General features: G+C 46.9%; 1 protein-coding gene across 9 annotated transcripts; it reads right to left on the bottom strand.

Moving 5' to 3' along the window:
• LOC125551343 lies at positions 1–27,695 on the bottom strand. 9 transcript variants are annotated; one of them, XM_048714548.1, is made up of 10 exons: positions 27,515–27,690; positions 15,383–15,458; positions 15,199–15,262; positions 15,011–15,106; positions 14,297–14,926; positions 8,816–8,877; positions 8,625–8,743; positions 7,226–7,316; positions 1,722–1,769; positions 1–519 (listed from the first exon to the last, which is right to left on the bottom strand). In XM_048714548.1, exons 3-10 carry the CDS (start codon positions 15,260–15,262, stop codon positions 478–480), a joined length of 1,152 nt encoding a protein of 383 aa, XP_048570505.1. In that variant the 5' UTR covers positions 15,383–15,458; positions 27,515–27,690; the 3' UTR covers positions 1–477. The 9 variants fall into 9 exon arrangements, with proteins under 9 accessions (XP_048570505.1, XP_048570502.1, XP_048570507.1 ...); XM_048714545.1 differs by having other exon boundaries at positions 8,816–8,873; positions 14,314–15,106; positions 27,515–27,691; XM_048714550.1 differs by lacking the exon at positions 15,011–15,106 and having other exon boundaries at positions 27,515–27,691.
• Positions 27,696–27,717: the final 22 nt, after the last annotated feature.

Here is a 27,717-nt window from a genome sequence, read left to right as displayed (position 1 = left end):
TATGATCATTTCATTTGTACAAAATGTTGACTGCCGATGCAGAATGTTAGTTCTTTGGGGCACGGTCGAACTCAATATCTACAGATTCTGCAAACACATACTGACAGGCATTACAAAATGGAATCCAACTTGGTCCCCTCTTAAGATACAAACATCAAATAAATTTGTAGAATGACAATCATAGCTAGCTGATTTGGTTCCCTCGCACCCAAAAGTCAAATCGAACAAAACTGGGTGTAGATTGTTTGGCAGTGACGGCTGAAATCAGTGGCGGTACACTGCTCTGAAAACTGCGTTAACATGTTGTACAATTCTTTTGGATCAAAACCTATGTTCGCAATTGAAAGGGGGGAGGACGACTATGGTCAATTAAATGAAGAGTCACCAACAGATTGTGTTGACAACAGATGGCTCACTACATGACATCATGCCCAATAACCCTTTGTGAGGTATTTGACGACTGTGCCATCCTTGCATTTAAGCAGGCTTATGCTTACGGTCAGTCAGACGATTCTTCACCTGAATATATTGGTAACAGAGAGAAGGACATGTTAGTTCAAATTCAAACAATGCTCCGGGTAAAAAAACAAATTCAAACAATGGGGTCACCGCATGATTTTAAGTTCAGAGATATATTCATTACACTGTTTGTGTTTAGACCACCACTTTCTTTATTCTTCAGACATTTTAGATTCCACTTTATTTTAGACCAGGAGACGTATTATTTAAAGAAAGTGGAATCTAAACATATTATTTAGATTCCACATGTCTTTGAATACAAATTAATCTCCTGTTCTAAACAGAAAAAATAATCTTAGCTCCCTAAACCAAAGATAACATCTACCTCCTCCGTTCCTCAATATAAGTCTTTCTAGAGATTTCAATATGAACTACATACGGATGTATATAGACGTAGTTTAGAGTGTAGATTCACTCATTTTGCTCCGTATGTAGTCCATATTGGAATCTCTAGAAAGACTTATATTTAGGAATGGAGGGAGTAAATGACTAGAGGCCAGTAATATACATGACGCAATCTACTTTAGAGCAGAGTACCATGCTCTAAGGATGGTTCATCAAGAGAACCGGTGAGGCACAGATTTATGATGTAAATGAGGGGCGATCATCCGGGTTGACCCCACCAAGTGCAAACCAGTGATGCACATATATACGTCTGGAGTTCACCCATTTAGCACTTATCTGAAACCGTTTTGAATGGTTTCTCTAAACCTTATTTCGAATACCCCTAATGTAGGCTGGTCGGTCCCAACGCTACTCTCAAATGGCAGGATCTGTTGGTTTAAAGGATTTCCATAGGAATACTGGGGGATTGTAATCCTTATGAACTTTTCCTTTGTGGGTTGTTTGATTTGTAGGATTATAATCCATAGCACTTTTTCCTGTGGGCTCATTTGAATTAATTTTCACAGGAAAACTTTCATTGACTCGTACCTCCTGGAAAAATTCCTATTGTTCTCCTATGATGCAATCAATCTTATAGGATTTAAAGCATACCACTGCAATCCTACATAATTTTTTCCCGATTCCCACATTTTTGGAATCCTACAAAACAAAGAGGCTCACCCCTTTCCCGATTCAAGAAACTTCCTGTCCTCCTTTCTAATGTGCATAGGCTTGTACCCGAAAACCGAAAAGAAACAGTTTTAGAATCCATAATAGAACTAAATAAAATGCACTGGTTTCTAGGGATGAAATTTTACCGCATTTACATATTTTAGCTGCTTTAAGACTTCATCTGTATCCAACTCCTGCAGAAAACGATAATATTTCGAGAGATTAAAAGGCATCACTTTGAAGTAGCATGTGTATCTACTATTCGGGACGTATACTAGGCTAACCAAATTTTGTGTACTAGTAGATGGCCAGATACCAGCAGGATTTCCTGAGATATCGGTCATACATTGTATATTCGAAGCAGAAGCAGTTTCTAACGAGTATTCAAAACCTTACTCAATTTATTACTGAAGTTTGGAGTGTAGAGTACGATGAAATTGACCTTAGTATTGCTATGGGCCAAACAGGCCAGATATAGACAAGGTACATGTGCACATATACCCCCTACAGAAGGGAATAACTACACCACCCTCTACATGGCAGTACTACACTTGACACCCCTCCCCTCTCAAACTCAGGGTGGGTCTACAACACTGAGTTTGGAAAGAAAAAAGCTGTGGTGGGCTCGAGTTCGTTCTTCATGAAGAAATCTGCTAGTTGGAGCTCAGAGGGCACGAACTGGAGAACCACAATCCGGTCTTGCACCTGCGATCGCATGTAAGAAGCATCCACACCAATGTGCTTGGTGAGCTCATGCTTCACAGGATCACGAGCAATGTTGATTGCGCCGGTGCTGAAGAGAGAGGAGCCGGTGCAGTAGTAGAAACCCCAAAATCATCAAGAAGCCACCGCAACAAAGTGACCTCAGTTGTCAATGCTGCCATAGCCCTCAACTCACCCTCAGCACTCCAACAGGAAACCGATGTCTGTTTCTTAGTCTTCCGGGCAATCAAAGATGAACCAAGAAAAACACAATAGGCTGAAAGGGATCAACGATCACCATGATCACTAGCCCACGTGGCGTCAGAATACACCTGAAGCTCCAAGGAACTCGAACAAGGAAAGAAAAGGTGGCGAGAGGAGATGCCATGAAGATATCGTAGAACCCAAAATTGGTGGAAGTACTGAAGCTGAGTAGGAGCCGAAACAGACTGGCTCAAAATGCAGACAACATGAGAGATGTGGACAAAAGAAGGGGGCCTGCTAGGCACCATCCAGCTGTAAAACGCCAGTTAACAGCCGCCTCCCCAGCCATCCGATCTGGACGTCTCGAGCAACCGGATGAAGTGACAACGAGCTTCCTCTTAGTACTCTCTATCACAGTCGCAACACATGATGCACGTAGCAGGGCTGTTAGCTTCTTTCTTCCCTATCGCAAGCCAACATCCGTCATAGAACCAGCGTCACCGCGGCAACGTCGGACACATCGTCCTCGCCGAAAGGGCGACCTCTGGATGCTGCAATACAAACATTGTTGTGGCCGTCGCAGCATTACCTTCACGCTTTGCTGGCCGACCAGCATCGTAGTAGCAGTTCTGCCCACTCCCCAACAGCATCGCCGCTCGGTCGCCATCCATCGTAGCATCGCTCAACACGCCGCCGACCGCCGTCGCAGTCACCCCGCAGCATCGTCACGCGAACATAAACGCCTTGGCGGTCGACGTCGCAGCATCCTGATGGTCATTGCAGTAGCAGCATCGCCGCGGTCATTGATGCCGTCGCAGCACGCCTCGTCGCTATGGCCGTCGAAGTATCACCGCGGTCGTCAATGCCGTCGCAGCATGCCTCGTCGAAGTGGTCGTTGAAGCATGTCATGCAACATCTGGTAGTCGCCTCGCAGCACCGGCGCTTCCTCCAGCAAGCGACCTCGCAACATCCGATGCTTCCAACGAGAGGCCTCGCAGCATACAGCTGTCTCTTCTTAGCACCAGCGCTCCCGCCAGCATGCGTCATTGCAGCATGAGATGCTTCTGGCGAGTGGCCTTGCAGCATCAGATGCTTCCGGTGAGCGGCCTCACAACATCTCAGGGAATCTCCCACCCAGCACGGGCGCTCCCCTCGCCGTACAACGCCGCTGGCCTCACAACATCCTGCCATCGTAACTTATTCGTCCTCCGTCACAGCATCACCAGCTTGCAGCATCGACACCAGCCTGCAGTGCTTGCTCGCAGCAGCCGCCCCGCCGTTGCAGCACCGACGACGTAGTTGCTTGCAGCGTTGACGCCGACTTGTAGCACCCGCTCGGGGCAGCCATGGTGGCTCAACACGCTGCACCTTCCCCTCACAACAACGCCGCCCGCCTTTGCAGCACCGGCGACGATGGGGATTGCAACACCGGCGCCCGTCTACAGCATCGACATCCATCGGCTGATCGGCATGCCGCATCTCCCCCTCACGACATCGCCGCTCGTTGTCACAAGACAGGTGACGATGGCGTATTGCAGCATCGAGGTTGTCTCCGGCGTGAAGCATCATGGCGCCGCCTTGCCGTAGTGGTGGCAGCATCGCCAGGGCGAAAGGGAGAGCAAAGAAATCCAGATCGGAGAGGATGTGCTGGTTGACTCGTGCCAAAGAAAGATATGGCTGAGAGTAGTCGGTGGAAAAGATAATTAGGAAAGAGAACGTGGTGCCCGGGCCCAGGGGACACGTGGGGCACAAAGGAGGCGGCTGATGCGCGATTGATATACGTCCGGCTGAAACAGATCAGTTTCCCAAAAAGAAGTGGTTGAGGCAATGGCTGAAGCAGAGGCGGTGGAGCTGGTCGACTAGTTAGCAAAGGAAGTAGAAGGAAGGTACAACCAATCAAGTTCCCATAGGCCCCGAGAGTCACGTCTCCTAGGACCAGTCCCCACCAGAAGCCCTGTGCATCGATCCTGAGCACACCAGGAGTCAGATTCAGGAATAATACGACAAGCATGATCAACGATTTGACCGGCTGGCATAAGCTGCATAGTCAATTTGGGAACATGAGACATAGTGGGAACATTAAAGACGAAGTAGAAAGAGTGTCGTGTCCAACAACGGGAAGTGAGGTGCCATCGGGCATCGGCTGTGTGAACACGGAGACGTGCATCAGGAGGACTGAGTACAGTGAGACACGAAGAGTCTGGTATCGTGTGAAAGGAAGCACCAGTCAAGAAACCATGGAGATGATATACCAGGAGGAGGTGGTGGTGCGGAACCACAAGCACTAGAAGCAGACCTGTATGGCGAGGACGAGGCAGAGGCAACCAGTCGACGAAACAAAGCAATAATCTCCTGCTCAGTGGGGGCGGATCTGCTGAGGGCCTGGCTGAGAAGAGTCGATAGGAGGGGTCCTGGATGGAGATCGAGAAAGGGAGGGGCAGGCCACGCCTAGGGCAGCTCGACGCCAGCAGCCATACAGCAACCCAGGGGTGGCAGCTGGGAAACCCTATCCTGTCTGATATCATGTTAGAGTGTGATGAAATGGACCTTAGTATTGCTATGGGCCAAACAGGCCAGATATATACAAGGTACATATGTACATATACCCCATAGAAGGGAATAACTACACAGCTACACAGCACTATTACACTTGACATGGAAAACATACTACACCACTCTGCTAGTTCAACCAATATACGCAAAATGCAAACATGTATTTTTCTCCAACAGAAATTCAAGCCAAAGTGTTTAGTATGTTTAGTAATAAGAGATAAATACAGAAAGTATGCAATACATGCATAAATACTTCAATTTGTATAGTAATAAGAAAATGTAATCGCAGCCACGAAAATAGTGGAAGCATGGGGGTATGCTTAAATATTGGCTTCTTTTGCTCTAGAATACCGAGGAAAAGAAGTATTGTACAGCATGTTTAAGAACAAGGCAGCCGCTAGAGCATCCTTGAAAAAGTAGAGTACCTTCTAACAATAAAACCATTACACAAAATACAATGGAACTACAGCCGTATAATTTTCTGTGTAGAAGTAATTTGCACTGAGTTAAATAATAATTTACAATACCACAAACCTAAAAAAATTATAGAGACTAGACTAAGAACTTAAAGTTGTTCTTCTCAAGATATTTTCAACCGTTCAAATATCCAGGGGTGGAGCCAGGATTTAGACATAGGGGGGGGGGGGGGGTAGGGTAGTGATTCCTGTATTAGTTAACCGGATCCCATTGCGTTTCTTCAAGAATCAAATAGACTGTTTGTTTCTTCATCCAGGACTACACACACCAGCAAGTTGATTAACAAGTTAAAAATCTTTTATAGGTGATTTTTAGAATCTAGATCTTGCATCATTCTTGATTTGCCTACGAAGTATTCAATTTTGCCTCGAGGTTAACAACATCTGCTGATCAGTGATTTATATATTTCGTCTCAAATCATAGAACATTGCGGCCAACTAGCAATACTAATTCCATCTATATCGGAATAAATCCCATTAGCGCCAACGAAAGGAGCGACTGACCGTTATTTGTACGTCACAAACAAATTAAGCAAATACTGCGACCCCAGATATATATGCAGAACGACCTGAAGGCTTAGATAGCCATTACTCATCCATCTTATATCGATAATTTCCGCGCCGTACGAAGGAGCTAGGAGATGTAATGCGTACGATCCGCCGAGTGTTTTTATCTTTAGAACAAAAATATATACGATTACTGACGACCCCAGGATAAATGTTTATGAGAACCCTGAGCGGGTTTGATGCGTTGGCCCCATCTTTATCCATCTAAATTTTATCGCACAAAACAAATAAACAAAGAAGTGTAAGAGAGAATATATGCGATTTGACCTGCATTTTTGTTTCGTTGTCTCTGATAGTAGGGTGGGTTCGTGTAGTTGCCGGGGATGCGGCTTAATAAACTGTTTTGGCCCCTATTTAGCCCCTCTTCTGTCCTTCGTTGTGGTGTTGTATCGGTATCTGCGATGGCTCTCCGCTCCGCGCCGGTCCCCACACTATATTCCAACGCGGCGAAACTGCCCGCCGCTGCGAAACGGTTCGCTATGTTTCTGCTTGATCCGAAATATACTGCTCGGTATCTGTCTTAGTATCATATGACTCAAGCCGTCCTGTCTTTGCGCTTCCTGTGGGTGCACGTGTGCTCCGTTTCGTGGGTCACTACTATTGGAGTACAAAGGTTCATATGGGTCTGGCTAGGTATGGGCTACTGAGTTCGTTGACGTTGGGGCTACGATATTGCTTGGCTCCGCGGTATGCCCTTTGGAGCGCACATATGATGGGGGGTGCTGGGGGGGGGGGGGGGGGTTATGCCTAAATGGCCTAATTCTAATTAACTTCGGACTAAGTGCTCCTGTACGAGGCGAACATTGGGGGGGGGGGGGGCCTGGTCCCTGCTCGTCCCCCCTTGGCTCCGCCACTGCAAATATCCGTTACATACAACGGGTTGATGATATTTTGGACCTTACATGCAAAATAATTACACCTTGAACTCTCGATAACACTATACAACTTCTAGAATTGATGACGAATGACTTCTTAACTACAGAAATAAAGAATATTCGTTTGTACATATGTTTGTAATTTCTTATATATCCTAGGAACTAAGACAATATTGCACAGTAACACCTTAGAAATTACATTACGGTAGCTGCCACTAAGTATTAAGTTCGCTAAGATGCTATACATTACTTAAAAAATCAAGAAATAATTACCTGTGGAACAGCACAATCAGCATGAGCTGGATCCCAGAGAAGACAACAAAAACAATCCCAATCATCTGACTGACTAACATATAGGGGTGCCCTACAGGAGATCCCAATGATAAAATGTAAGAGATATCTACAAAGATATGTAAGATATGAACAAGGGAAAGCGGAACTTGTTAAATTTGTGTCAAATATGTTTATGGGGTATAAGCAAGGAGTTGGGTGTTGTAGTCAAACACTTGTAACCTGGGCCTAATATATAAAGGCACCACAGGATAACCAAAACAGAATAGACAAAATAGGTAGGTTTAAACAGAAGATCGCAAGAGGGACGGACAGGCCACACATGGCAGGGGCAGCTAGACCAGCCGTGGCAGGTGGTCAGAACCTCGGCAAACTTCGTCTTTTCGTGTATCGTGTTTGAGTCTACCGACTGGATTTGAAGGGATAAGTGAGCAGCCCACGGAAGGGAAAAATTGCAACCCTAGCTCTTCAGGCTCCTCCACAACGAGCCGCCTGTGCGCCTCACCTGGGACCAGGCCGCAGCCACCACCCACTGACCCGCCATTGCCGGCGGTGGTGGCCAGGAGCATTCTGCTCCTCTTCCTCTGCTGGATCCGCCCCTCTGCTGCTGTGTTCCTCCTGGATCCGTCAGTGATGGCAAGCAAGCACTCCTCTCATGTTGTAGCAAGTAATTTCTCCCTTCACTCCTTCCCTTCTTGGGTTTGATTTCTCCCCTGCAGCCCTGGCCATTGGATATTACAATTGGCCCAGCTTCGGGTTCTTCATTCACTTCCCATGCATTCAATTTTTATTGTATGCTGTACGGTACTATACAACGTATGCTACATACTATGTATTAGTAGCTGAGTACTGTAAGTTGAGTACTGCAGTACCATGTCGACTAGTCCGGCAGTAGTCTAGAGTAGTCACGATTAGTCTATGAGTCTCAACCTCGGCTCGACTCGTCAACTCATAATTCTTGTGGAAGACCCAACGTCTATTTCTAACAAAACTTATGTGGGGTTCAGATCTTAAGGTCTATTTCTAGCAAAAACGTATGTCGGGTCCAAATCATGTCACTTTTTGTGCTGTGTGCCTGCTTCAGACCAGAAATCAAGCAAGTGTGGCTAGTTTATAGTTCAGATGAGGTAACAAACAGTTGAACCAATACAAACAACCTTGAGGTACTATGGAAAAGATAGTTCTAGGCTTGTAGCTTCTACACACTAAAGAATGTTTAGGGAATTTGTACAAAAGCGAATCATAAGTAACAAGCATGCAGTAACTCAGATGAGAGAGGCTGACATGGCAATTTAAAATTTGATATTTGCACTAATTGAGCTGTTATAAAATCAAAGTTAATAGAAATACCTATCAAATAAAAAACTGCAAAGTTCTTTACCTTCTCCACTTGCCGCAGATTACTGGCTTGTTAGGATCTCCTGTGCTCAAGACCTCACGGCATTGTACCCAATTACCAGTTGAACTTGAAGATTTGTTCTGATTATTCTTTGAACAGAACTACGCAAGCAAGAAACCAGCTTAAGAAACTGTATGTAGGAAGTACTACTAACTCAAAAATACAAATCTCACATTCAGTTTCATGAGTTCAGCAGGATCAAATTCAGAGGGCGCTGTGAAATAACCATCGCTACGACACAAAACGAAGTAGAATAAATTGTTTAGAAAACGAAGCATAAACATGAAACAAGAGCATTAAGAATGTAAGCAAAACTAAACAGGAACCACTCATACCACAAGATAACACATTATGAGTTCTTAATAAAATTTATTTGTTGGACTACACCAACACTACAGCATTGAATAAATTAGATACTAGTTCGGAACTAGGGTATACGGTACCATAAGTTTGCAACAGAGAAGCCATCTGATTGCACTATATTCCCAACCAACCAGGGGCGGAGCTAGGCTAATGCAAGGGTATGCAATGCATACCCAATGATTTTTGCAAAAGTTTTTCAGTATATAAGCTCCGGTATGATTGTATGTCACGTATGGCAGCCTATTTGTACGTAGAGAACATGGGAAACGAAGAAAATAACGATTCAGCGTTACTTGGGCCTATATTGGGCTGCTACGTTGCTAGCACATTGCTACTGGGCCTTATTTTCAGGCTTATCGCTAGCCAGATTGGTCGAAGTTGACGAGACAACTATTCCAGGAGCCACGAGCCAGCAACTCGAGCCTGTGATTCTGCTGATTCAACACATCGCGGCGCCGCATTCGCTCATCGGCGGCCATCAAGCAACCATTGCATCATCTCATCTCGGCTGTAGCGGATTGCCATCTCTCATTGCTCGGTCTCCTTCGCCTGCCCACATATTTTGCAGTACGTACTCGACAGCGTCATGGCGCGCACCAGCGCATGACGCATCTGCCAGCTAGAAGACAGATCGCCAACGACGGCGTGCGCAATTAGCCCATCGTCTGATTGACTGATTGTTCTTTGTGAACATTTAATCTTGATTTCTCGGAATTGTTGGACAAGTATAGAGGATTATGTTGGTTCCCTAATTTTTTCCATTCATCTATTGCATCATCCAGTCAATTTTGAGGGCGGTTTGCATTGGCTCTTTACTATAAAACTTGTGAAGAACTGCAAGAAAAAGAAGGCGAAGTTTATGCACCTAAATTTCTGAAATATGAACATTCAAATTTTTAAGACTGTCCACCATGCCATCATTACTATCCAACATGTTTTTAATGTGTATAGGTGTGAACAATGAAGAACAAATATGATGATTTGAAACGTTTGTGGGGGAGAGCTTCAAAGGCGCCGAACATAAGTTTGACATCAACACTGACATCGGTATCTATCGACGTTGAAACCCAAGTTCAGGATCAAAATAAGAGCATCCACCTTCCAACGAGCTACAGTTGGCACTTGTATAGCCAGGTAATAATTTATAGTTTCGTTGTTCGTATTATGAACATTTTTATATGTTACATTGTTGTGCAGAAAAAAACTTGTTTTACTCCGCATACCCATGTCGCAAATCCTGGCTCCGCCACTGCAACCAACCAGTCATGAGTGCAGGCAACTTTGTTCTCAAACCTTTAGGCTATGTTTGGTAGCAAAGTATTGCAAAAACCGTAGTATTGCAAAACTACAATATTTTAGCATGTAGGCACAAGATACCACAGTTTTGACAGAACAAAGTATTTTGAAGTATTAAGAATACTGTGACATGTTTGGTTAGTGCTTGTATGCATCAACGTAACTTAGCTAGCTATAGTCGTTCGACGACACGTACGCATGGCGGCATGGGCTCCAGCGAGCTCGTCAGGGTGGAGCGCATGGGGCACATCGTGGTGCCATTCATGTTTGCGGCGGTCACGAGCAGTGCGTGCTGGATGACCAGCAGCTAGCAAGGTCGCGGCATGGCGGCGGCTGCACGGCCAATGGCAAAACAGCACGCATACAACACAGCTTTGACCAGCAGTAACACACAACTAGGAGTGCGCAGGGCACATTCGAGCTCGGACAATAGTGCGTTGGGGGTTCGCAGAGCAGCCAGTACCGCGACCATGGCATGAGTTGGCCAGCGGGGCAACCAGCTGCTTGGGGGCATGGGGCATAGGAGCAGATACGGAGGACCGCAAGCGGCAGTACAATGGACACCGTTTTTTCTCTTCATCGTCGTCTCTCAGTTTATCCATGACTGCCCATGGAGAAGATCTGAACAACAGGCAGGGGCGACACCTAGGGAGCGAGGAAGATACAAACGTCGTTTTTCCGCTCGCTCTGTTAAAAAAAAAGATGTCCAGGGTTCTTTTTTATATGCAGAGGAAATACCACGGTTTCGACAATACTGCAGTATTAAAACTACAGTTTATTGTGACAACCAAACAGCTCATTGCGAATAAAACTATGATAATATAAAAAACTGTAGTATTCTTGGAATTCTTAGAAAATACTTTACCACCAAACGGGGCCTTAGTTTTATTTTGGACTTCCAAAATTTACTATTTTCCTGACATGTATAGGTCTTCCATATCTTCTATCATATTTTAAGTTCCTATTAGTTGACTGATCAATAACAATAAAAACATAAATATTACTGGTAAATATTTTGAAATTATCAGACTTTGCAATGAAAACAGAATCAGCGTTCAAGATTAAAAGCACAAAAGACCTCTTGTCCAGTGGCAAGTAGCAGCCTAGTACCACCACCAACAACAACAACAATAACCACAACAAAGCCTTTCAGTCCCAAACAAGTTGGGGTAGGCTAGAGTTGAAACCCATACGATCTCAAAACCATGTCATGGTTCTGGCACGTGGATAGCTAACATCCACACACCTATGTCCATGGCTAGTTCTTTGGTGATATACAAGTCCTTCAGATCTCTCTTACGGACCCTCCCATGTCAAGTTTGGTCTACCCCGACCTCTCTTGACATTATTAGTGTGCTTTATCTGTTCACTAAGCATTGGCTCTTCTGGATACCTGTGTTGTATATGCCCAAACCATCTCAGACGATATTGGACAAAATTCTCTTCAATCTGTGCTACCCCAACTCTATCACGTATATCATCATTCTGGACCCAATCCTTTCTTGTGTGGCCACATATCCATCTCAGCGTGTGCATCTCTGCTACACCCAACTGTTGGACATGTCGCCATTTTAGTTGGCCAACATTCTGTGCCATGCAACATCATAGGTCGAATCGCCATCCTACCTACCTTTTAGCTTTTGTGGCACTATCTTGTCACAAGAGAACACGAGAAACTTGGCACCACTTCATCGATCCAGCTTTGATTCGATGGCTCACATCTTCAGCGATATCACCATCCTTCTACACCATTGACCCCAAATATCAAAAGGTATCCTTCTGAGGTACCACCTGCCCATCAAGGCTAACCTCCTCCTCTTCGTGCCTAGTAATACAGAAACCGCACCTTGTGTACTCAGTTTTAGTTCTATTAAGCCTAAAACATTTTGATTCCAAAGTTTGTCTCGACGGCTCTAACTTTCTATTAAACCCCGTCTGACTATCATCGACTAGCACCACATCATCCGCAAAGAGCACACGCCATTGGATATCTCCTTGTATATCCCTTGTGACCTCATACATCACCAAAGCAAAAAAGATAAGGGCTCAAAGTTGACCCTTGGTGCGGTTCTATTTTAATTGCAAGTCATTAATGTCGCCATCATTTGTTCGAACACTTGTCACGACATTATCATACATGTCTTTGATGAGGGTAATGTATTTTGTTGGGACTTTGTGTATCTTCAAGGCCCACCACATGACATTCCGCGGCATCTTATCGTAGGCCTTTTCCAAGTCAATGAACACCATATGCAGGTTCTTCTCATATGCCCAATCCCTAGCTTCACTCACAACTCACTTCGTGGTTTTCTTTGCCACCTTGTACTCTGTGTTGTCTGCACTCATATCCAAGTGTGGGCATTTGAAACAACCTTTCTTTTCCTTAATAGCCTTCTGGACAGCATCGTTCCACCACTAGGTATTTAGCTTTGCTTCTACTTTCCCTGGTCACCTCAAACTCCTCTAAAGCCACCTTCCAAACGCAAGTCGCCACCTTCGTCCACATATTGTTTGCATCACCTCCTTCCTCCCAAGAGCCCTCCTTAATAACCCTCTCCTTGAAAGCCTTGAGCTTCCACCACTTCGTTCTAGCGACTATGCGTGCTTATCCCGGTGGACACGAATCCGAAAGTGGAAGTCAGTCACCACAAGCTTACGTTGAGGGACAACTCCAAGTGTCACCTTACAATCTAGGCAAGCACGCATGTCTTCTCTTCTCAAGAGGATGGAATCAATCTGGCTAGAGCGTTGATCACTACTAGAAGTCACTAGATCAGATTCTCTCTTTCTGAATGTGTTAGCTACGATCGTGTCATAGGCTAAAGCAAAGCTTAAGACATCCTCTCCTTGATTCTTGCTGCCATAACCAAAGCCATCATGCACCCTTCAAAACCTCTGTTAACATACAGATGTGGCCAGTGAGGTCTCCTCTTATGAAGAGTTTGTCGCCAATAGGTACACTCCTAACCATGTCCTCCAGGCCTTCCTAGAACTCCTTATTGATGCTCTCAATGTGGCCTATTTGTGGGGCATACACGCTGGTAGCACTGAGAACTAAATCCCCAACGACCAGCCTGACTAGGATAGTCCAATCCCCTTGCCTCTTGATCAGTCCCTTGCCTCCTGGCATCTACCACTTCATACTTGAGGCTCTTGTTGATAAAGATGCCTACTCCATTTCTATTTGTAGTTGTTCCCGTGTACCACAGCTTGAAGCCAGTGTCCTCCACCTCCTTCGCCTTATGCCCCTTTCATTTGGTTTCTTGGACACATATGATATCAACACGTCTCCTAACCGATGTATCAACTCCTGTAACTTACCGGACCCTACATTCCAACTACCTAAGCGGATCCTACTTGGCTCGGCTAGTTTCCTTACCCTTCGCACTCATCGAGTCAAATGCGAAGACCCTTGCACATTTTTCACTACACCCGGGGGTCGATATAGCGCCACTAAGGATGCAATGACCTGATCCTTGCTCACTTATCACTGTATCCAGATCAAGATACAGCACGCCACCAGGGGGTGGATGGCCCGACCCTTGCCCATTTAACACCACACCCTGGTCACGATATGGCACGTCCCTAAAAGGGTTACGCCCCAACGATGTTCTTCTGAGTTTAGAATTTAGAATACATGAAATAAAGACTTGGGCACATGCACAATTTAAAAAGTTTGATTAGTATCTAAGATGATTATTTAGCTATGAATTTGATCCAAGGATGAAGAGCATATCTTATAAAGATTATGGTGAATGCAAGAAAAAAAGGATAGTCATTTAATTAGCTATCTTCAGAAATTTATGTTTACTCCACCAAAATTACATGGTACTATTCCTATAACTAATGCAAATGTGTTTTCTCAAAGTTAACCAATGCAAATGTTATTCCTAACTAATGCAAATGTGTTTTCTCAGAGTTAACCAATGCAAATGTGTTTTCTCAGAGTTAACAAATGCAAATGTTAGAACTAAAAGCAATTGTGTCAACACACCTGGAAATGGGACCATACCATTCTGGCACTTCAGCTTGGAAATCTCCACCAAGTCGAACCCCAGTAACGTATGATTCGACATCTTTGAACATGTACTCTATATGACTCATGCCATGAGGCCTTTGGTCCATATTCCCGGAAGACCTGACCTTGCCCTCTAATAGTTGACCATAAAGACTCTTAGGTTTCTTCTTCAAGCATGGCTGACAATACCATTCACCAGCTGGTACCACCTTAATACAAGGGATGCAACAAGGCAAATGGAATGCTGCTTCACAAGAATCACATATAAGCATCTTTAGTGGAACATCCAAGCTTCCACAAGCATTGCATGTCACCAAGTGGTTGGCATTACGATCAGTGGATTCCTCTGAAACGATTTTAGTTTGTGACTCAGTTATGAGTCCATCTTTTCTCAGTATAGCAATGCATAGATCCCTTGCTGATGTGAGCTCTGTTGTCGGTTCTGTAGGGCGTATATTTGATGAGGACCATACAGAAGCATCCTTTTTGTCTAGTATCACGGAAGATGGTGGCATACTTGACACTGAACATCTTTCGTTCACACCAGAATTTGGCTCCAATGAAACTCCAGCAGGCTCTTCAAGCTCTAGGACAGGGTCTATCTTACCTGCCATCAAATTTGAAAATACTGGATATGAGGGATTAATAACAGGGAGCAGTAGTGAAGAGTGATCTTCAGAGGTAGTGCAACTTTGAATTGTCAGTTCTTTAACTTCTTCATCTGCTACAAGTGAATTTGAATCTTTATCCATCTTTCTCCTTTTATAAACATTGCCATCCTTATTTTCTGCAGATATTGAGCACATTCTGTTGATAGCCAGTTAACTAACATAACTTGCGGACAAAAAGGGTGTTCTGTTAAGGATAGACTGCACTCACCATTTTCATGCAAAGATAGTTCTCTGTGACTATTTGAAGGGCACTCACTCCATTTTGGAGTCATCTGTTAACCAAAAAATACAACCATATGCAGCATAAATTTGGATGTCAAATATATCTACACCGGAATTAAGAAGAAAATTCATACTCAAGTAGCCATATATAAGAAGTCATGAGATTATACCAGTCTACTGCAGGTATGCTTAAAAAGCCGACCCTCAAACCTAATGTAGTCCTATCCTCCGATTCCAGTGAATAGCCTGGATCATGAATTAATAAACATTCAAATAACAACTGGTGAGGTCACAACTCTATGTAAATGAGGTCCAGAAAGTCAGAACTACATCTAATAAGATCGAACTTAACTAGCAAATCTGTGAGCAAATTGATAATATGACACACTTTTCCTGGGACTTTGATCTGATGACACACCTTTCTTTTAGTTTGATTGGATGACACACCTTTGAGTGATAGCTGGATTAAATGACACAAATTAAGTTTTTCTCTCCCTTTCTAGGTATGGACCCCACGTCTTATTTTATAGGACGATTTTGCCCCCGGTCGTTTCACATCGATCGTTCCTGGAAGATCCAAACACGCCTCGCTCGATCAGTACATGCATGCAGAGGCTCCATGCATCACGCGTACATATATTAGCTCTACGTATGGAACAAGGTGATCCTGCTGCATGCTTCCCGGCGCCTTATCTCGCCGTGGCTCCTTCCCGGCGCGCCGCCACCTCGCTGTCTCCTTCCCGTCGCCGGCACGGCCACGCCGTTACCGGAGCATACCATCACTGGTAGCTTTGTAGCTATTCGATGTTGTTGTACGAGTCGATGGACGAGGTGTCGACAGGGCGGAACGGTTGGAGCGTTGCCGGATGAGAAGAAACGGACAAGAGGCGGCGGGGAACTGGCAGCACACGGGGAAGAGGCATGGCCGGGCCGTGCTTGGCACTAGCAGCGCAGGTTGGAGGAAGCAGGAGCGGTGGGGCGGTGCTAGGCACCGGAGGCACGGGTGGGAGGAAGCAGGAGTGGCGGGGCGGTGCTGGGCACCGGCGGCGCGGGTGGGAGGAAGCAGGAGCTGTGGTGCAAGGAAGCAGGAGCAGCGGCGCAGCGGCTTTCGTTCGCTCTTCAAGGAACAATCGATCAGTTCAATCGAGCCAGGCAGGTGAAACGACCAGGGGCAAAATCGTCCTACAAAATGTGACGTGGGGGCCCATACCTAAAAAAGGAGAGAAAAACTTATGTGTCATTTAATCCAGTTATGAATCAAAGATGTGTCATCTAATCAAACCAAAAGAAAGATGTGTCATCAGACCAAAGTTCCAGGAAAAGTGTCATATTATCAATTTGCTCCAAATATGTGGGGCATGCAGATAGGTGTTAGGAGAATAGCAACTTAGTATTATTAGGAGGCAAAAGCCATCATATATACATGTACAGGGGAGGCCAAAGGCCAGAATGCAAAAGACCAACGGCCACTATAAATATAACTCTAACACCCCCCCTCAAACTCATGGTGAATCCACAACACTGAGTTTGGAGAGGTAAAATCCATGTTGCCCTCTAGTCTGGGCCTTCGTGAAGAAGTCCGTCAGCTGTAACTCGGAAGGCACATACTGAAGAGCAACAACATAGTCCTGCACAGCAGCTCGCACAAAGAAAGCATCAACACCAATATGCTTGGTAAGCTCATGCTTCACAGGGTCCCGCGCAATACTGATAGCACCTGTACTGTCTGACAAGAGTGTAGTAGGTGTAGTAACAGTAACACCAAAATCCTCCAGTAACCAGCGTAACCAAGTCACCTCTGCCGTGAGAAGAGCCATAGCTCGCAACTCAGCATCTGCACTCGAACGGGAAACTGCAGTCTGTTTCTTAGTCTTCCAGGCAATGAGAGAACCACCAAGAAAGACACAGTAAGCAGAAAGTGAACGGCGATCCAAAGGATCACTAGCCCAAGTAGCATCCGAATAGGCCTGGAGCTGTAGCGAGCTGGAGCGAGGAAAGAAGAGACGGTGAGAGATCGTGCCACGAAGATATCGTAGAACACAAAGAAGGTGACTATGGTGAATTGAAGTGGGAGAAGAAACAAACTAACTCAGGATATGGACAAGATAGGAGATATCCGGACGAGTGACAGCGAGATAGACAAGACTTCCAACAAGATGACGATAACGAGTCGGATCAGACAAGGGCTCACCATCAGAAGCACAAAGGTGAAGATTAAGCTCCATAGGAGTCTCAACAGTGCGCTCATCACTAAGAGTTGCACGAGCAAGAAGATCCTGGATATACTTTTCTTGGGAAATAAAAAAGCCATCAGAGTTGGAGGAAATCTCAATCCCAAGAAAGTAACAAAGAGGACCAAGATCAGACATAGAAAACTGCTCACTGAGACGCGCCTTGACAAAGGCAATGTACTCAAGATCATCGCCAGTGATGATCATGTCATCAACATATAAAAGAAGAAGAGTGCGACCACGAGCCGAAAGGTGGACGAACAGCGCTGGATCATGAGCGCTAGGCAAAAAACCAGCTGCAGTGACCACCGAGGCAAAACACTCAAACCAAGCGCGGGGGGCTTGCTTAAGGCCATAGAGAGAGCGACGAAGACAACAAACCATGCCATCAGGAACTGAATACCCAGGTGGTGGCTGCATATAAACTTCCTCACGCAACTCACCATTAAGGAAGGCATTCTTAACATCAAGCTGAGACACAGACCAGTGGCGAATAGAAGCCACGGTGAGAAGTGTGCGAACAATGGCCATATGGGCCACAGGAGCAAAAGTCTCATCGTAATCACGACCATGCTCCTGCTGAAAGCCACGAGCCACAAGACGAGCTTTATAGCGCTCAAGAGAACCATCAGAGCGAGTCTTAATCTTATAGACCTACTTACAAGTGATGGGACGGACACGAGGAGGAAGAGAAACCAGATCCCATGTGCCGGTGCGCTCAAGGGCAGCAATCTCCTCTGTCATGGCAAACTGCCATTCAGGATGAACAATAGCATCTCGATAAGAAGTCGGCTCAACAACGGTCAAAAGACCATAATGAGAAGGAGAATATCGATCAGGGGGCGGATAAGGCCGAGAACGAAGACCATACATCGACTGAGAGGAGGAAGACGACACGCCGGAAGTAGAGGGCACATCGGTAGACTCATCCACAACACGTCGACAGCGAGTATAATGAAAAGGAAAGGAGGGGAGAGGTGGAACCACTGGAGATGGAGACGGGGAATGTACTGGTGATGAAGGTGGAGAAGAGGACGATACCGGTGATGAAGGTGGAGAGTCATGCGATGAGGGAGGAGAAGAAACTATAGAAGACGACGGCGTCGGATCTGCAAGAGCAGGGCGAGAAGTAGGAATATTGGGCACAGAGGAAGGTGTATCTGGAAACGTAAGAAAAGAGATGTCCTCCATGGAAAAGGCCGAGGAGGATGGACGCGGGTAGAAGGGACGAGACTCATCAAAGGTGACATCCCGGGAAATATGCATCCGACGACCGACAGGATCCCAACACCGATAACCCTTATGCTCAACACTGTATCCGAGAAAGACACTCAACAGATTGAGCAGTCAACTTGGTGCGTTCACGAGGGGCAAGCAAAACATAGCAAACACAACCAAACGAACGAAGCGCCGAATAATCAGGAGAATGACCAGAAAAACGCTCAAGAGGAATACCACCCTGTAGAGCACCAGATGGTTGGATGTTGATGAGATAGGTGGAAGTGGTAACAGCCTCAGCCCAAAAGTGAGGAGGAAGAGAGGCGGCGATCATCATCGCACGTGTTGTCTCAAGAAGGTGACGATGCTTGCGCTCAACCACACCATTCTGAGCATGAGCACCAGGACAAGAGAACTGAGCAAGAGTACCATGCTCAGCAAGCAATCCTCGCAGCGCATGTGAGATATATTCACCAGCTGAATCTGAGCGAAAAACACGAATAGGAGTGGAAAACTGGGTATGAACCATGGCAGCAAATTTTTTGTATATAGATAAGACCTCACTGCGAGAAGACATGAAATAGATCCAAGTGTATCGAGAAAAAACATCTATAAAGATGATATAGTAGCGATGACCCCCTTTCGAGATGAAGGGAGCCAGACCCCAAACATCCCAGAGTGAACGAGATCAAAAGGGCGTTCAGACACCGACTCACTGTGAGGGTAGGGAAGCTGAATCTGCTTACCAAGCCTACAACCCAGACAATCCAACGAAGCGTTACCGGAGACAGACCCCAGAACACCGCGATGAACCAAAGATGAGAGACGAGAACCACATAAATGGCCAAGTCGATGATGCCACTGCTGAAAAGAGCTAGTAGATGCAGCAACAAGGGTTGCGAGACTGGTGGCGGTGGCAGCGGAGGGAAGGCGAAGCCAGTCAAGCTCCCAGAGACCATCAGAGCGTCGAGGACCAGCACCAAGCAGAGCGCCCGTGCGACGATCCTGAACAGAACATGAATCAAAATCGAGAATGACCCTACAGCTAGAGTCAACAACCTGACCACCAGATATGAGCTGCATGGTAAGTTAAGGAACATGAGCGACCGAGGGAACGTGAAATGAAGAAGTGCTAAGAGTGCCTCGACTAGCTACAGGGAGGGGAGTACCATCAGCCGTAAGAACACGAATAAGAGACTCGACAGGTCAAACAGAAGTCAAAGTGGAAGAATCATAAGTCATATGGAAAGATGCTCCAGTATCAAGAATCCATGGGGATGTACCTGAACGAGAAGAAGGTGGTTTCTCACTGCCCGAAGAGTCAGTCATGGAACTTGCAGAACCTATAGGTGAAGAATCCCAAGCAGCAACCAGGCGTCGTAGTTGTGCAATCTCACACGCAGACAGGGACACGACGAAAGATGTCGAGGTAGAAACACCAGCCGACGATGAGCAGCCGCCACCACCCGTGGAAGCCACGTGTGGAGTCGACCAAGAGTCGCATGTGGAAGCCACAGGAGGAGTTGACGTAGAGCGGTCATCGGCGCGCGCGAAAGCCGCGAGAGGAGTCGACGTAGAGCGGTCACCGCCGCGAGAAGAGTCGACATCGAGAGGTTGCCACCACGCACGGAAGGCGCAAGAGGAGTCGACGTAGAGCGGTCATCGCCACGCGCGGAAGCCGCGAGAGGAGTTGACGTAGAGCGGCCATTAGCACTGGTGGAAGTCGCAAAAGGTGTCGAAGCAGAGCGACAACCACCATCTCCAAGCAGACGAGCACCAAGCACCGATGAAAGGCACATGTGCGAGACGGGATCAATGAACGGAACTCCGTCGAAAAACACCGGGCAGCAAGGGAGTGACGTACCCGGCGAAAGCATTGTAACTCTTTTTTTTCTTTTTTCTTTTTCTTTTTAGGCCACCACAAGAGCCCAATAGAGTAAACTGACACCCAAAATGGGTCTGAACTTGAGCGGTCAGGAGCAGCGGCAGATCAATCGAGGACCAAATCGATCCAGAAAATCGATCGACGAGCGGACTGTTAGCGCCTCGATCTGGACAGCTCGACACAGAGGGCAGACAAGACGGGATCACGTGCAGCGGGCGGGCGTCCCAACCTGGGATACAGCGGCGGCGAAGAGCAGCAAAGGAACCGCTGGAGGGCGCCGGCAGGAGGAGGGAATCCGAGCCACCGCCGGCACGGCGGTTCGCAGTGATGCAGGCGGCGGAGTCGCACGATTGGGAGGAGCCGGCCGAGCGCAAGAAGCAGGCGGCGACCAGGGAGCGTCGGACACGGCGAAAACCAGGCAAACGACGGCAGGAATTGCTAGACCGCGACGGGAGCCGGTGGCTGTTGGAGGGCGGCGACTGGATGTGAGCCAACGGCAGATGACAGAGACGGCCGGCAGCAGAGATCAGGTTGGTGGTAACTGGCAACTTGAATCAAGATGATCGGATCGATCCGGACCTGTAGCAGCGGATGGAGCTCAAGGCTAGAAGCCGCCTCCTGGATCGGGCACAGCGGGCTGGGTGGGAGGAGCGGTAGCACAAGGAGTTGTACGCATGAGAGGAGGGAGGCAACAGCGAAAAAATTCCTAACCTAGGCTCATGATACCATGTTAGGAGAATAGCAACTTAGTATTATTAGGAGGCAAAAGCCATCATATATACATGTACAGGGAAGGCCAAAGGCTAGAATGCAAAAGGCCAACGGCCACTATAAATATAACTAACAATAGGTCCCTCCAATCCATTTTTCTGGTCTCATCTCCAAATTTTGGTTAATTTCAATTTCTAAGCCCACTACTATTAGTTCCCTCCTTGCCTGTGCAGCCGTCCTCTCCGTTGGTCCTTGATGATTTGGTTTCTCACCAACTAATGCTAAGTGCACATGCAGACATGCATGTATGGTTTCTCACTAATTAATGTGGAACTAAGGAAAAAAGAGGAATTTTAGGGGTAAAGATTCAGATCTATTGGTCTAGGTTTTTTGAGAACCTCTACGTTGGAAGATATTATAGGATGGGGCTAATAAAATGAATGAGCGGGAGGATGATATATGGTTGGGTAGATGCGGATTACCACCGTCCCTGTTCCTCCTTCCAACAGAAAACCATGCAAGCATATAGTGTTGCATGCTACTGATTTGCTCAGCCCCGATAGCATACATGTCTACGTTACAGGGATCAGATTATTCAGGCCCTTGGCACCTGCCTTCGCCCAGGTGAGCGCTTCGTCCTGGATATTAGGATAATCCTGACTTGGAGTTAGTCTCGAGTCAGTTGGTTAGCCGGGTTGTGTGTGGCTAAGTCTATAGTTGAGTGAAAACCGGATCAAGTAGCTGTGTTGCTTGGCCGGTGCGTTACATGAGACGTGGGTGCGTGTGCATGGCGTGGTTAGTTAGTGCGTGCTACGTGCATGGAGTTAGTGGCCGGGTGTGCCGGCTGGGTTGAGTGTGCACGGGTATAAAATCCCCTATGTATTGATCGTTGCGAAGTAATGAGCCGAGCCTAGGAGAGCCAGAAGATGAGTGTGGTCTCCGTCAGAACCGTGGTATGCGCCCGGTCGGCAGGAGAGAGAGCTCCCCTGGGTAGGCGTCGGTTTGTTGCCGAGCCATGGCGTTCGTGCGCCGGAATATGTTGTATGTGCGGCAATGGCGTTTGTGCGCCGAAAACCACCACCGTGTCCTGTGTCTCTTCTTTCTTCTACCTTCGTTCGTTCGTGCGAGGGAGAGAGAGAGGGAGGGAGCTGGGCACCGGCGCAAAGGGCAAGCAAGGGCTCGACGCCAACACTGGATAGTGTACCAGGTCCGAGAGGAACAGTTGTCGGTTATCAAAGGTGCAGGCATTGCGATGTTTCCAGATAGAACAAGTGCAGAGAGGGATGATCGAGATTAGACCTTTGCAGAGGCTCGGAGGACATGATTTTGTCGCCCATGCCCACCAGTTAAGGAAGCACTTGGAGCCGTCCGATGAAGTAGTGGTCAGGCCGCACTACGCCAGGATTTGATGCCTTGGCGGGAGATCACACAACCCACGGAGAGGAGGTGCATGGTTTTGGGCTCTTGATCGTAGAGCATGCAACATGAAGAGTGAGGGAGGCCTCGGCGAGCCATGTCCTCAGCTGTCCAACATTTGTCCTGTCCGGCAAGCCATAAGAAGAATTTGACACTCGTCGTGCCCAGCTTTTCCAAGTTAGTCACCAATGTGGATCAGGGATGGAGCCATTGAACAGCCCAAGGTAGCACGATCTGGCAGTGTAGAGCCCATTATCAGTCTAGCGCCAAAGAATGGTATCCGGCACAGATGAAAGAGTGACATTCTGCAGGTGCCGCTACACGTCGACGTACTCAATGGAAGCAGCAGGCCCCAGGATGCCTCGGATGTCGTGGATCCAAATCCGAAGGGGAATTCCCCTGCGCACCAGGCGGCGTTTGCGGCATCGGCGAGGAACTAGGGTGATGAGGGTTGGAGCAATGTCGGTCGTTGATTGACCATTAAGCCAATGGTCCGTCCAGAATCGGCAGGTCTGCCCATTACCAATCGTCCACGTGATAGAAGCCCGGAAGATGTCGCGGACCTCCGGCTCACATGGCAGTGGGAGGAGGTGCCATGGTCGGGAGGGATCAGTGGCCTTGAGCCAAAGCCACCTAACACTAAGGGCGATCCCAGTGCGTTAGAAGATCACGGATGTCGAGGCCTCCAAGAGCGAGAGGGAGGCACACACTAGGCCAGTTGACGAGGCAATTGCCGGCATTAGCCTCCTTCCGGTCATGCCAAAGGAAGTCCCTAATAACGCGAGTCACCTTCTTGAGGCTCGCTAGACGGCTCCAAGGGTGGAGGACCTTGAAGAGTTGGATGGACTCAAGGCCGGACAGACGGCTCTAGGGGTGGAGGATGAGGCGGAAACAAGGCAAGCGAACGTTGTCGGCCGCAACCATGGCAAGCAGCGCACGCTGGAGGGAGACCCCGGCCGCCTCAATCTCCGAAAAGCATGGGAGGAAGCATAACACTCTCCAAAGGCAAAGACAAGGGTGGCCGGACATGGTTGTGATCGGGCGACGGGACGAGAGTGCCCTGGAGGTGGACACGAACAAACAAGGCAAGATGGAAGATCCTGAGTACCACGGTCCAAGGGGTGAGCGAGGCGCGGACTCAGACCCGGGGGCGTGGGGCTGCTGGGTCCTACCCCCGATGTTGTGACGCGGGCGGATCCGCACTAGACGCAAATGCCCGGATGAACGCGGGCATGGGCGCTTGGCCCACAGGGAAGCGTTAGGAGGAGGTGCGTGGGAGCATGCAGGCCCGGGCCATATGAACATAGAAGCAGCAGCGCTTGCAACGCACATCATGCCTGCACTCAGCCCGAGGATGGCAGGGAAGGGGCGGCAGAGCGCTGCGCTCCAGGCTAGCAATGAGGTAGCACCCACAGGTCGTCGTGGCTAGCAGTTGCGCACCATCTCCCAAGGGGCAGGTGTGGGCTCCTCCTGCGGCGGAAACCAATGGATCTCGAAGCGAAGGTCGCGGCGAGGGGCCTCGGTGTGAGAGTCCGACTCGGGAGACGCGAGACCCTCTCTGCATAGGACCTCGCAACGACAGACCATAGAGGCTGCTGGAGCCAGCAAAGGAAGGAGCTGGACTCCATCCAGCGGGCCTCGCGGGGTCGACCTCCACCGGAAGCGGTTGGGGAGGCCATGGGGCGAGGGGAGGGGGCATAGCGGCGAGACCGGAGTGGCAGCCGCCGTCGAGATTGGGTGCAGGCCAAGGCCGAAGTGGCCGCTGGCGTTGGCTAGGAGACTAGAGGCTAGGATTTTTCATGTATCCGGTATCATCGTTTTTGCCCGCTCCAGATGTAATAGTTGACCAACTATTATTATTGTTTCTAGGATGGTAAGTCAATATTATCTGCAATTGGTAATTAGTAACACACAAATTTGGCATGGATGCTACTCAACATCAGGCAATCGAGTGGTAGTCTGGCATCGGTAGCAAGCGATAAGAGGGAGGTCCGGCTAAAGTGGGGCTCTTGCACAGGTGGATTAGGTCAACTAATTGAGTTCAATTACTAACCTTATGGGCTCAGGAATGGTAAAATATGACGTCCTGATGTAATTTGGACTCATTTCACCCTTCAATTCTAGCCATGCATCTCTGAGAGTAATGCCATAAAGTAGCTATGTAACCCAGCAGCCAAGCACACACAAGAGGGAGGCACAAGTAAAGCAAAACCTATATTTTTGCCCCAATTCTTATCTATATTTCTACCTCCAATCATCGAACTCCCATCAAAAACACTGTGGTTGCCACTCATCTGAGACGTAGCAGTAGGTCCATCACAAAATGCTCCAAGTATGGTGCAAAGAACAACATCATTATTTGAAAAATCGGGACAATAAATAGTCCCAGATGTAGCAACAAACTATATGTCTAAAGCAGATCTCAGATCTCACACCGTTAATAAAACATTTACCTGGAATAAATCCCTAGTCTGACATAGGAATAAATTAAAGTGCAGCATGAAGGTAGGGCAAGAACGACATGTTTGGATAAAACATGGTAGGGATAGGCCAAAGGGTAAAGAGGGATACTACGACTCTAGGAGGGCAAAGGATTTTGAGAGAAGTCACTTACTCCAGAAACATAAAATGTGTTAAGACTAGCTATAGTGGAGACTAAACATAAAATATGTTACTACCTCTATAGTGGGGAGTAACATATGTGTGGTGTCATGCAACACTTCATTTATTATGTTGTAGACTCATCTTGTCTTGGTATGTATGATGTTACTCATAGTACGAGTAACTAGCTATGTTACTCAATTTGTCTCTCTCATTAATTAGCTGCCACATCATCTATTTTACATAGATATGTGTGATGTTACCACTCATGTTACTCCCACTGTGGGTAGTCTTAATGCTAACCATGATTTCATCTTTTGTAGCATACCACGAACTTACATCATACCTGATATGGCACTAAAACTCACAAAGCTGTCCATACATGATTAAAATAAAATCACCAGGGTACGTCTAGAAGATTGGGCCAGATAAATCTGGAAAGGAACAGTAACGGCTGCAATAGATTGCGCCATTCAATCATTGCAAAAATGAAACAATAACAAACTTGAAATAACATTTATGATTGTGCTTCTCTGGTCCACAGTTTCTTGGGCTAGAAGTTCCATGAATATAAAAGAACACGTCCAATTAGTTTTGATGTAAACTTGACACAATTATTATCCTAGATAGTGACATAGTATATTGTCCAATTTTCTTCTGCTTGGCAACTATAATTAAGATACCGCTTATGACTGCACGTGACTGAAGTAATCAGGACGAAATAACGAGTCACCTGCCATATGCACAGTTATATTTAACTTCTACATTATACAATTTAATTTTCTAAGTACGAGCTGTCATTTTTTCTTCACATTCTCGCAGAAGACACTGCTACTAAAAAATTATCAACACTCCCAGATGCCAGGTATTACCCTCAATTAGGGTTATACTAGCCTGAATTGTTGTCCTAGTATTTTCTCTAATTTAGTGTCCCAAATGAAAATCCAAAGATGGTACGACGTTAAACAAGTTCTCTTTGGTAACATACCCGCATTAGATGTAACCCATAAATTCTTGCCAAAACAGCCTACACTTAGGAAGTTAAAGGGACCTGCAAGCGATGCTACCACCTCTAATTACTGCTGAGGCCTATTACGAGTGCACACCCTTTCTCCCGTGAACCACCTGCTGAGGGTAGCTGCCTTTCACCCTACCCCGTCGCACCCACCCAACCTAACATTTCAACTCGGGCTGCAAATGAGTTGAATTTGAGCGAGTGACACTAGGCTCAGCTCAGCTCATACTAAAATTTGAGCGGGCTCAGACTGAGTGGGGCTAAAGGCCAGGCCATAGAAATGGCTTATACTCAGCTTGTAAAGATCTCGAGCAAGTTGCGAGCCAACTAAGACGATGAAAATTCTGTAGTCTAAGGCAATTTTTTCAACTAGGTAGACCACATGAACAAACATTTAGTCCAGGGCTTGACCACGTACCATATTAATGCCTAAATTTGCTATTTTCTTAGTTAACCTTCCATGTTTGCTTGCAGACATTAGGAAGAAAAATCACATACACAGAATAGGGTAATAAAGTATCCTATTTCCTTCTAATATATACCATGATCATTATCCATAGTTATACTATGTCGAGTTGTCGAGCTAAAATCGAGCGAGCTACATAAAACGCTCATACTCAGCTCATTTCCTTTCGATTTCGGTCTCGGGTGGAGCCAAAAAATGAGTCAATCTCGAGCGTCTCAAGAGCCTCGAGCTTTTCTTGTAGCCCTAATTTCAACGGGTTGTCATTGTCGCCGCCTACCACCCCTCCATCTACATCTTATAACGCTGTGAACCTGTCATCAGTGACAGGAAAGCATCCACGCTCTGACAACCAAAAGTTATCAACATACAAATTGTGAATCTCTTGCCGCATGCCTATCTAACCACTACAGCGCTGCGAGAATGTTCCTTGTCCTCTTCTCCACTTAATTTCTAAGAAGGAAGGACAACGATTCAACTGCCGTGAAATGGCTGATAGCTGCAATCCATACCAGATACCAATACTAATAAACTACTCCCTCCGTTCCAAAATAGATGACCCAACTTTATGCTAACTTTAGTACAAAGTTAGCATAAAGTTGGGTCATCTATTTTGGAACAGAGGGAGTAACTAATAGACAGATAGAGGAAGCCAAGCATTGGTATCATTGCTCGCAACAAAGTAAAGATTCTCTAAAGCCTAACAATCCATCCAAGCTAGGGTTCCAGGTTCCTTATAACAGCAAAAGAAAAGAAAAGAACCCCGAGTCTTGATGGATCTCCGCTCCACGCCAGTCCAATACCAGTAGAGAGGAGGAGGAGAACCACGACGAAGACGATGAAAGAGTTCCTTCGAAGTGGAAGGAGGCTGGAGGCGTGTTCGGCGGCGCGTGTGCGGGCGAAGAGAGCGACGGTTGTGCTTTGGCAAAAAAACAAGAGAGCGGGAGGGGGGGGGGGGGGGGGGG

The sequence above is a fragment of the Triticum urartu genome, chromosome 4, assembly GCF_003073215.2.
Source record: "Triticum urartu cultivar G1812 chromosome 4, Tu2.1, whole genome shotgun sequence".
Lineage (NCBI taxonomy): Eukaryota > Viridiplantae > Streptophyta > Magnoliopsida > Poales > Poaceae > Triticum > Triticum urartu.
The sequence above is the reverse complement of the archived record's forward strand: the minus strand, read 5'-3'. Positions and strand labels throughout refer to the sequence as shown.

Excerpts from the sequence above, each read along its gene's own strand:
- LOC125551343 (XM_048714542.1), bottom strand. The coding sequence starts at position 15,262 with ATGACTCCAAAATGGAGTGAGTGCCCTTCAAATAGTCACAGAGAACTA. Across the intron at positions 15,107-15,198 it reads ACTATCTTTGCATGAAAATG|AAAATAAGGATGGCAATGTT; the intron begins GTGAGTGCAGTC and ends CAATATCTGCAG. Across the intron at positions 1,770-7,225 it reads CTGATTGTGCTGTTCCACAG|GAGTTGGATACAGATGAAGT; the intron begins GTAATTATTTCT and ends CGTTTTCTGCAG.